The sequence below is a fragment of the Oratosquilla oratoria genome, chromosome 17 (assembly GCF_046742065.1).
Source record: "Oratosquilla oratoria isolate Oo_2021 chromosome 17, ASM4674206v1, whole genome shotgun sequence".
Classification (NCBI taxonomy): Eukaryota; Metazoa; Arthropoda; class Malacostraca; order Stomatopoda; family Squillidae; genus Oratosquilla; species Oratosquilla oratoria.
In genome coordinates, this window is record NC_134793.1 from 59699346 (window position 1) to 59711523 (window position 12178).

A 12178-nucleotide genomic window follows, 5' to 3' on the forward strand; every position below is an offset into this window, starting at 1 on the left:
ACAACGTAGCTCAAAGATAATAAGGTTTTATTCTGTATGCATACAGTTTTCTAAAGAAAGTCTGATGGTAAAATAATAAAAAGGTTAAGAAATACAGTATTAAATATCATAGGTCAAAGATGATAGGATTTTATTCAGTAAGCTTAAGCCTAGGCTACGTTTCCCAAAGAAAATCGGATAAAATTATAAAAAGGTTAAGAAATACTATACAAAGATGCTAAGATTATTTCAGTATGCTAAATATACAATATATATGTATATATACATATATATATATATATATATATATACAGGTACTCCTCGTTTAACGACCTACTCGGTTAACGACAACTCGGAGTAATGGCGGGCTTTATGACGTCGTTTAATGTAAATCTTTCAAAGTTACGATGTGTACGATAATTAAGTTGGCTGAGGCAAATTTGTATGATGTTATAAATGAACTTGTACGGTGGATATTAGCTGTGAGGTAAAGTGTTCTGAAGCTTAGGTCTACATTACCATCCTGCAAGCTGCAAAAACTACCTGGGGTACAGTGTACTGTATACCGGTAGTGGTAAATTTTTAGTTTCGACCATGAGCGCAATATAACAATAGAAAATTAATTATTAGTTTTGTAAATTATAATGTATCAACGTAATATGCAATTTTGTGAGTGGAAATGAAAAAAAAAAAATGCTAATACAGATTTCGTAAGTAACGAAGTCATGTCGGACAAATGGTACACCATGTTTGTTATGATAGATCCCAATGTCGAAGAAATGAAAGGATGATAAATTAATTCGTCTAACCTAAACTAAACTAACCTAACCTGTGTTTAATAAATCATTACCTGCAAATTAAATGTCATCCGGTTCGTCCTCGTTGTCGTCATTGTGAGAGACGTTGGCAGACGACAAGATGGCGTCCCGAGCTTATACTACCGACTTCATTCATTAGCATATTTTCTTGTAGCAAGGTATTTTTTACTTTCATTTCCACTCACAAAATTGCATATTATGTTGATACATTTTAATTTACAAAATTAATAATTAATTTTCTATTGCTATATTGCGCCCATGGTCAAAACTAAAAAAATACCCCGGTATTCAATATGGAATGTCAGCATACGTGGATTTGGTCATATACGGTAATTTTAGGAACCTAACCACCATAAATAAACAGTAAATAAAGCTTTAATGTACTGTATAAAAGAGGGAAAATACACAAAAATAAAAATACATGTATTGCTGGACAGTGTACATACAGTACATGTACGTATATGTATACACTTTCGCTTAACGACCAATTCGGTTAATGACGGCGCGCTGGTCCCAATTGTCGTCGTTAAACAAGGAGTACCTGTATATATATATATATATATATATATATATATATACAGTAACAAAAATAATATTTAAAGGGTAATATATACTGTACTGTATATGTATATATATAAAGACCAACTTGCGTCCAGATCGACTTACGACCTGTCTGTCGGAACCGAACTCGGTCATAAGTCATGACTACCTGTATTTCTTGTTACACTTATTAGTCAGCCAAGGCATTTACTTGGTTCTCTCAATCTACAATTTACGTCCATCTCCACTCTTCCCTTTCCTGTCACATGCAACCCCAATTACCTATAGCTATCCACTTCCTCCAGTCTCTCTCCTTTCAGACTTCCAACTTGCTGCTATCCACCCCCTTGTACATCTCATCTCCTAACTTTTACCCATATTTACATTCACCTTTCCTATCACATACCCTCCCAAACTCCGTCACTTCCTTGATCCCTCCTCTGACCCTGCCACAAGCAGTGTCATCAGTAAACAACAATTGGCTCACCTCCCACTTTTCTCCGTTTTCTTTAACCATTTCCAATTTCCTGCCCATTACCCTCACATTTGCCTCCCACACCACCCCTTGGTAAATACTAGCCACAAACCACTCTAGAGAACACTGTTTTCGAGTGCTGAGAGAGTTTGCAGGGTTGTCCTCACATGGAAATACTTTAATTGGACTGATGGTGACTAGTTTTCAGTGTGATCACTGACAGGGTCATGGGAGATATAGCTATCATTAAGATGAGAACCCTTTTGGTCTGGTGTTCAAGAATTGTAGATTAAAGAGATTAGTTTTGATCATTTGTTGGATTCTTGTGGAATTTTTGTTACAGCAAATCTATACTTGTATTATTCTATTGACATTGTTTTGGTTAACCTCTAAGGATTGACAGCTGATGCACGTATCCTGATCAACCGTGGTCGTTTGGAGTGTCAGTCTCACAAGCTAACAGTAGAAGATCCAGTCACTCTTGAGTATATTACAAGGTATGCATATTTTTCTTTTTGTAGTTTAACCACTTTGGTATGATGATGCCTATGTAGGCCTCATGAGGCACAAGTGATTATACTTTTTTTTTTTTTGTACACGAGTTATCCTCGGATTCTGTGAACTGGTTTGATCATATTTTGTGTGTTTATTATTACTCAGAGTAAAAGAGAGTAATAAAGCAGTGACTTTATATTTTATAATACGAGTAGTGTGATGCAAATTACGTATTGCAGCCAATGCTATGCATGAGAATTTGAGTCATACTGAAGTGGTTAATGATAGACCCATGCCAATACAGGGCAGCCCATTTATTCCCAGAGAGAAGAGAAATGAATAGGGTGGCGGTGGAGTGTAGGTGGAGATGAATTATAGAATAATCAAAACTGTCTAGGGGGATGAAAAGTGTTGAGAAATGGGTATCTGGGAATGAATGCAAAAAGAAGACTGTATGAAGGGATGATTGTGCCCACAAATGTGTTAAAGCAGATACCTTGAATATAAGGAAGGCAGAAATGAGATTCAGTGTGTTTGAAATAAAGTGTTTGAGAAGTATGGTTGGGGTTACAGGGATGGAGAGAGCAGATAGGGTTGATCAGAGAATACTGGGATGGCTTGGGCATATGGAAAGAATTATTGAAGAAAGACTAACAAAATGAGTGGAAGGCAGAATTGAATGGAATGAACTTTAAAGTAAAACCAAGAGTATGATAGATGGGGTGAAGGGGTCTTTGGGTAAAAGCGCAGTGTCGTCTGCAAACAACAGCTGGCTCACCTCCCACTTTTCTCCATTTTCTTTAACCATCTCCAATCCCTGACCCACCACCCTTGCATTTACCACTTGCACCACCCCATCCATGTATAAGTTGAACCAAGGCGACATAACACATCCCTGACGAAGTCCCACCTTTACCTCGAACCACTCACTCTCTACATTTCTAATCCTAACACATGCTCACTACTCTTGTAAAAACTCTTGACAGCTCCTAGAAGCTTTCCTCCTATCCTGTATATCCGTAAAACCTCCCACAGTGCCTTCCTGTCTACCCTATCGTAAGCCTTTTCCAGATCCATAAAAGCCCAAAAATCATCCTTCTCCTTTCCTATAGCTTTCTCACATTCTCTCCGTCCCCCCATGCATAAAAGGAGAAGACGGGGAGAAATCCCTTTGGGCTGTGTCAAATTTTGCTCACACATACTACCTCACCCCCCATCCCCCCGCCCATTCCACCTCATGCATCACAACATCATCCATATACAACTATTCTCCATTCACCCGTCTTCTGTCCTCTCCTGTCCTTCCTCAACAGACATTCCCCTCTTCCCCAAAGGCCCCTTCACCCCATCCATCCACCTCATCCTAGGAAATCCCCTCATGTTCACTCCCTCCACATCTGCCTTCCATACCTCTTTTACTAGTCTTTCTTCACTCATTCTTTCCATGTGTCCAAACCATCCTAATACTCTTTCATCAACCCTATCTCCCAACTCCCTTTCCACCCCCGTTCTTCTCACCTCCTCATTTCTCACTCTATCTAGCCTAGTAACCCCCATCATACTTCTCAGACACCTCATCTCAAACACATTCAAACTCCTTCTCTCTTCCTCTCTTATGTTCCATGTTTCTGCCCCATACAGTGCTGTTGGCACAATCTTTCCTTCATACAGTCTCCTCTTAGCACCCATTCCCAAATGTCTATTTCTCATTACACTCTTCAATCCACCAAGGCATTTACTCGCTTCTCTCAATCTACATTCTACCTCCACCTTCACTCCACCTTTTCCTGCCACATTTGCACCCAAGTATCTAAAACTATCCACTTCCTCCAGTCACTCCCCCTTAATGCTCACTTCCAGTTTACTGCCACTTTCACCCCTTGTACATCTCATCACCTTACTTTTACCCACATTTATCTTCAGCTTTCTTCTATCACTTACTCTCCCAAACTCTGTCACCAACTTCCTCAATCCCTCCTCCGATCCTGCCACAAGCGCAGTGTCATCAGCAAACAACAGCTGGCTCACCTCCCACTTTTCTCCATTTTCTTTAACCATCTCCAATCCCTGACCCACTACCCTTGCATTTACCTCACGCACGACCCCATCCATGTATAAGTTGAACAGCCAGGGCGACATAACGCGTCCTTGACGAAGTCCCACCTTTACCTCGAACCATTTCTAATCCTGACACAAGCTCTACTACTCTCATAAAAACTCTTGACAGCTCCTAGAAGCTTTCCTCCTATCCCATATATCTGCATAACCTCCCACAGTGCCTTTCTGTCTACCCTATCATAAGTCTTTTCCAGACCCATAAAAGCCCAAAAAAACATCCTTCTCCTTTCCTATAGCTTTCTCACATATCTTACCACAAAAATCTGATCTACACCACCTCTACCCGTCCTATATCCACACTGTTCCTCACCAATTACTCCCTCTTCCTCTCCTAATCCTCTCAATCAAGATCCTCCCATAAGCCTTCCCAACTACACTTAACCCCTTCCATACAGTGCCGCACACGTAGGCGTCATGAGGAGCAAGTGGATTCGCGACGCTGCCATATTGGCGTCTTGATTATATTTATTGTAGTCGCCCCTGTGTTTTACATTCTCCCTAATCTGCTCTTAATCCCATTCTCTGTGGTTTTCAAAACTCACAGATGAAAGAGAGAATGATTGATATGAGCCATGACTATATTTTATGATGTGAGTATTATTACGACACGTCGTACAGCTGGCATTGGCTGCTGCCCGCGAGATTTAAGTCCCGTAGTGAAGTGGTTAACAAGCTAATCCCTCTGAAACTCCTACACTAACACTTGTTCCCCTTTTCCTTGTAAAGTGGAACTATACAGGCACTCCTCCAGTCCTCTGGCACTCTGCCCTCTCTCCAACAAACATTAAATAACCTCACCAGCCAGTCCACCATCACTGTACCTCCTTTTTTTTAGACATTCTGCATGGCATCCATCCAGACCAGGTGCCTTACCTGCTTTCATCATCTTAACAACTGCCTTCACTTCATCCTTCCTTATTTCTCCTCCATTTTCCTCACTCATCACAGTCATTTTCTTAGCATTTCCCACTGCAACTATCTTTCCCTCCCTATCCTCCTTCACATTTATCAATTCCCTAAAATATTCTGCCCATCTTCCCCTTACTGCATTCTCTTTCATAATCATCTCTCCATCTGCACCTTTTACCTTTTCTTCTCTACTTGATGCACCTCCTCTTCCTCTCTTAATTTCTTTCCAAAACATCTTTTTATTACTTTCAAATTTTTCTGTCATACTCTTACCCCACTTCATATCTGCTCTCCTCTTTGCCTCCTTTACCTTTTGCTTTACTTCTCTCTTCATTTCTTTGTACCTCTCATATGACTCCCTCGTCCTATTTTGTAACTGATCTGTGAAAGCTCGCTTCTCTTCTACAACCTTCTTTGTTTCCTCATCCCACCATTCACTACCTCTTGTTCCACACATCATCTTTACACATTTTGTGACTCCCTCCTTGAACCATCGCCATTCCTCCTCCACTCCTAGCTCTACTCTATCCTTTATTCCCTCCCACTCCTCTCTCAGCTTCTTCTTGTATTCCTTTTCCTTTTCATTTAAAGGGTTCACTCCAAGCACCTCCCTACCTTTTGTCCTTTTCCTCTTTCTCCATCTATCCTCCACTCTCAGCTTACCTTCCACCAAAAAATGATCTGATATTCCCCCACCCTCTCCCCTAAGCACATGTACATCCATAACTCTTCCTATTACACTCCTATCTACCACTAAATAGTCCATTAATGCTCTATCTACCACCCTTCCATCCACCACCCTCTCCCATGTGTACTTATGCTTGACTTTCTTCCAAAACACTGAATTTGCTATCATCAACTCTCTAGACACATTTCCACCATCAACTCTCCACTACGATTCTTTCCTGGATCTCCACATTTCCCAACCACTCTGTCAATTGGTTCATTTCCTACCCTAGCGTTAAGGTCTCCCAGTATTACTACATTGACATTTCTCCCTAATCCCTCTATGCACTCATTTAAATCTATTAAAAAAAGCTTCCCTTTCTTCTACACTCTTCTCACTACCGGGCCCATATGCATTTACAAAAACCTGCATCTCCTTTCCCAGTTTCACCTTCATCCACATTATTCTTGAGGAACCCTCCTTCCACTCTACTACACGTTTATCTATCTCTTCACTTACTAGTATAGCCACCCATACTACCTATCTCTTCCCTTTTACTCTCATCTGTACTACATCCACGCACATTAAAACACCAAACCGGCTGGTTGGAAAACTCCTAGACTCTCTTATGCCTTTACTTTTTCGTTTAGGAATGTCCCCTGTGGGGCTACAGGGAGAGGGATGCCTAGTCCCAATCCCTGTCCCTTTCTTCTTGCCTCTTACGATCCAAGTGGAAATACTTGGTGGCAGTATTCTTTTGCCCCCGCCACAGGGTAGGTAGGCAAAAAAGGAAATGAATATTCAGAGAAATAGTACAGGACAGTAACAAGGGATTGGGGTACAGCATAATGGAGGAACAGTCATAGTATAAAAGTGTCATCATTTCTCTATGAACAGAGTTTTCCTCTATCACAGACAAAATTATGTGTGGCTCTAGTCCGTAGGGGTGCCCCATATAGACCCTAAAGTATCAACTGCATGCATCTTTGCCACAATAACATGCAACCAATACCCCAGACTGATTACCGTATTTTTCGGTGTATGACCCGCGGCTTTTTGCCTCAGAAAGGGGCCAAATTTTGGGGGTGCGGGTGATATAAAGGTGCGGTCTCATCTGTGGATTCTGGTTAGAAATTGCAAAAATGAACAATTAGTTTAGCTGGGTGCCCTCTCGGATCGGGGATTTGCGCATACGACCGAGACAAACGACAAAGAGAAGGTAGGATTTGTCTTACCCGCTTTACATGCTCTTGTTATTAATAAAGGCATTATCACAAATAAAACAGGCTTAACTAAACAGCATGAACACAAGACAAGTGACTGGTACCAACACCAACATCGTGTGTCGCGATCAAACAAAAACAAGCGGGCGGCCATTTTCGCAATTACAAATTACAAATTGTACCTGATTTCTTAATGCTAAATTTGTGCATTACATGTGGGTCGTTCAAGCATGGAAGAAAATTAAAGAATCTACTATTCAGAACGGTTTCCGTAAATCAGAAATGTGCCATCCTGCAATGCTCGATGCATGCTACAACTCGGAAAAGGAATCGGACGAATCCGAAATTAAAATGGAAACGGATGAGGTCACTGCATCAGACTTGGCCGATTTATACCACAACCTCTTCCATGACGATACAGAGGATGAGGAATTCGATGGCTTCGTGAGCGATGATACGCCTTCATAAACATTGACTGTCGTCTGTGATCACTGTTTTTTCTAATAACGATGTGCTCCATTGATTCTGTTCATAACAGTTCAGTAATGTGCTCTATTATTGTTCTATTCTATTGAAAACTAACCATTGGAAATTGTTTGGTTTAAAAATTAATTACCAGTGTTTGTATGGCTTTTATAAACCAATTGATTAATTACCGGTAAACAATCAAACAGGGTTTTATGGCATTATTTACACAAATTTATTAAGGTTCTTTGTAATATATAAGTGCAATAAAATATATTGAAATGTAATTTGTTGGTTATTCTTCATCTTCATCACAATCAGAAATAAATAGGACTGGAGGAATACTGGTATCATGATCATGAATCGCAATGCCGCGTCTTCGACCCATCCCAAAGGCATCGTAAGATCAGTTGCACACTTTCGAGATCACCCCTCTTTCATCGAAGCTACCACTACATCTAGTGGCAGCTTCAGAAACCAAATTGTGATGAATCCTGAAAAGCAAGAAACCTGCTAATATCGGAAAACATATATATTTTTTTTATAAATCACATAAGCATTGATGAAACAGAAAATTTAGAAAAAGCCTCAGCTTTGAAATTACTTTGATCACCACGTCAACAGCCGGCCGTAACAACAACCGCCGTGAGCTGTGTCTGGCAACCCATGCATGGGTAGTATACATTGTCGGATCTACACTGCCGTGCACGCCATATGACTGCGGGTCATACAGCGGTGCGGGTCTTGTGTGGATTTTCACTAAGGTGTAAGGGGGTGCGGGTCATATAACGGTGCGGGCTATAGTCCGAAAAATACGGTACCTTTATTTAGAATATCTAACTTTTCAAATACCTCTAAACATAGACAACAAAATAAGACTATTACCAATTTCATGCAGTTTAATGTTTATAAACTAATGAGGCATTCTCTTTTAAAGCTGCAAGCAGTTAATTTTTTATTCACACCCTTTCCTTCCTTAAAATTTGGCATGGATCAACAGTTCTTTGAACCTTTGATAGTTAAAGAATGCTTTTTACTTGTTTTGCAAATTTACAAGCCTACACTAATTGGCAAACAACTTGGCAATTCAGTAGCTGAACCAGTACTAAATGCCGCACCTGATTGGAGTATGGAAATCATAAATATAAACTTTTATCCCACTGTCGGAAAAGAAGACACTAACGTCAAAAGTTTTGTACATTTCGATCACCAACTGTGATCCTCTTCAGCAGATTGAGTACATAGTAGAAGACATATTCATATATACAAAAAATGTGAGGTGAGAAGTAAGAACAAGGGGAGAGCTCAGGTTACGTGACCGACGCTCCAGGTTTTCTGTAAACTGTTAAAGACAACCTAGGTTTTCTGTAGGTTGTCTTTCACAGTTTACAGAAAACCTACTCATACAGGAAGTTACTTGCATTTTTTCAGCCACCATCTGGACAAAATGAAATATAGTGTTGCTTCAGGCTTATTTTTATGAGCACTTAGAATTTGCAGCCCACAATATTTACATATACATATACCAAAGGCTTTTTCCCCCTTACACAGGGGGTAGCCAAAAAGAAAAAGGCATAGAAATCACTCCCACCCATTCCATTCCCTAAATATTCCACTCCCCTCCACCCTCCTCCCTCCCTCTCATCTTGGCACCTCCTGGATGACAGGTCATCCCTGCATCCTGTCCACTTCCCTGGATCAGATGCAGTGTTGCAAGACACCGCACATCTATAGTAAGGCCGCTTCATAAATTCGGTGACCCCCCCCCTCTCCGTCCCCACATGCAGAAAAGGAGAAGACGGTGAGAAATCCCTTCGTGCTGCGTCAATTTTTTTCTCATACATACTTCCTCACCCCTCATTCCCCACCCACTCTCCCTTATGCATCACAGCATCATCCATACACAACCCGTCTCCATTCACCCCTATAGTCTGTCCTCTCCTGTCCTTCCTCAACAAGCATTCCTCTCTTTTGTAATGCCCCTTTCACCCCATCCATCCATCTCATCCTAGGACGCCCCCTCATATTCACTCCTTCCACCTCTACCTTCCACACCTCTTTTACTAATCTTTCTTCACTCATTCTTTCCATGTGTCCAAACCATCCCAATACTCTTTCATCAACCCTATCTCCCAACTACCTTTCAACCCCTGTTCTCCTCCTCACCTCATTTCTCACTATCTAGCCTAGTAATCCCTATCATACCTTTCAGTCATTTCATCTCAAACACATTCAAACTCCTCTCTTCCTCTCTTATGTTCCATGTTTCTGCCCCATACAGTGCTGTTGGCACAATCACTCCTTCACATAGCCTGCTCTTAGCATCCATTCCCAGATGTCTATTTCTCATTACACTTTTTAATCCACTAATGCATTTACTTGCTTCTCTCAATCTACATTCTACCTCCACCCCCACTTCTCTCTTTCCTACCACATTTCCACCCAAGTATCTAAAACTATCCACCTCCTCCAATCTCTCACCCTTAACCCCTTCCATACGGTGCCGCATACGTAGGTGGCATGAGGAGCAAGTGGATATGCGAGGCTGCCATATCGGCGTCTTGATTATATTTATTGTAGTTGCCCCTGCGTAATGACATACTCTCTAAACTGTCTTCATCACATTTTCTATGGTTATCAAAATTCATGGGTGAAAGAGAGAACGATCGATATAAGCGGTGACTATATTTTATGATGCGAGTATTATTACGACACATCGTACGTCTGGCAGCTAATGCTGCCCGCGAGATTTTGGCCCGGAGTGAAGAGGTTAATGCTCACTTCCAGCCTACTGTCACTCCCTCCCCTTGTACATCTCATCACCTTACTTTTGCCCACATTTATCTTCAGCTTCCTTCTTTCACACACCTTAAACTCTGTCACTAACTTCCTCAATCCCTCCTCCGATCCAGCTACATGTGCAGTGTCATCAGCAAACAACAGCTGGCTCACCTCCCACTTTTCTCCATTTCTTTAACCATCTCCAACCCCTGACCCACTACCCTTGCATTCACCTCTCCCATCACCCCATCCATGTATAGATTGAACAGCCAGGGCGACATAACACATCCCTGATGAAGTCCCACCTTTACCTCAAACCATTCTCCATTTCTAATCCTAACACAAGTTCTACTCTCTTAACCCCTTCCATACGGTGCCGCACACGTAGGCGTCATGAGGAGCAAGTGGATTCGCGACGCTGCCATATCGGCGTCTTGATTATATTTATTGTAGTCGCCCCTGTGTTTTTACATTCTCCCAAATGCGCCCTTAATCCCATTCTCTGTGGTTTTCAAAATTCGCGGGTGAAAGAGAGAACGATCGATATAAGCGGCGACTATATTTTATGATGCGAATATTATTTCGTTACGTCGTACGGCTGGCATTGGCTGCTGCCCGCGAGATTTAAGTCCCGTATTGAAGTGGTTAAAAACTCTTGACTGCTCTTAACAGCTTTCCTCCCACCCATATATGCAGTACCTCCCATAGTGCCTTCCTGTCTACCATAAAAGCCCAAAAAACATCCTTACCTTTTCCTATAGCTTTCTCACATCTGTCTTACCACAAAAATGTGATCTACACAACCCTTACCTGTCCTAAAACCTCACTGTTCCTCACCAATTACTCCCTCAGTTCATCTCCTAATCCTCTCAATCAAGACCCTTCCATAAGCCTTCCCAACTACACTCAACAAGCTAATCCCTCTGAAACTACTACATTCACACTTGTCCCCCCTTTCCCTTGTAAAATTGGACTATACAGGCACTCCTCCAGTCCTCCGGCACTACCCTCTCTTAAACAAACATTAAATAACCTCACCAGCCAGTCCACCATAACTATACCTCCTTTCTTCAGACATCCTGCATGGCATCCATCCAACCCAGGTGCCTTACCTGCTTTCATCATGTTAATAGCTACTTTCACTTCTATTTCTCCTCCATTTTCCTCACTCAACACACTCATTTTCTTAGCACTTCCCACTACAACTACCTTTCCCTTGCTATCCTCCTTCACATTTAGCAATTCCCTAAAATACTCTGCCCACCTTCCTCTTACTGCTCTCTCTTCCATTATCATCTCTCCATCTGCACCTTTTACCTTTTCTTCTCTACTTGATTCGCCTTCTCTTCCTCTCTTAATTTCTTTTCAAAACATCTTTTTATTACTTTAAAATTTTTCTGTCATACTCTTACCCCATTTCATATCTGCTCTCCTCTTTGCTTCCTTTATCTTATGCTTAACTTCCTTTCTCTTTACTTTGTACATCTCATAAGATTTCCTCGTCCTAATTTGTAGCCAATCTATGAATGCCTGCTTCTCTTCTATACCCTTCTTTGCTTCCTCATCCCACCACTCACTACCCTTCCTTCTATTCCCTCCCGCCGTCCTTGTTCCACACACCATCTTTGCACACCTTATGACTTCCTCCTTGAACCATTGCCATTACTCCTCCACTCCTAGTTCTGCTCTATCCTTCACTCCCTCCCAC

The 12178-nt window shown here is 41.4% G+C and overlaps 1 protein-coding gene across 1 annotated transcript in view; it reads left to right on the plus strand.

The window, feature by feature from the left end:
* The window catches only part of Prosalpha4 (proteasome alpha4 subunit), a 102546-nt gene that overhangs the window by 25002 nt on the left and 65366 nt on the right, over positions 1-12178 (plus strand). Inside the window, exon 3 of the mRNA XM_076201021.1 lies at positions 2207-2309. Within this exon, the coding sequence (XP_076057136.1) occupies positions 2207-2309 (103 nt within the window). The remainder of the gene's footprint in view (positions 1-2206; positions 2310-12178) is intronic.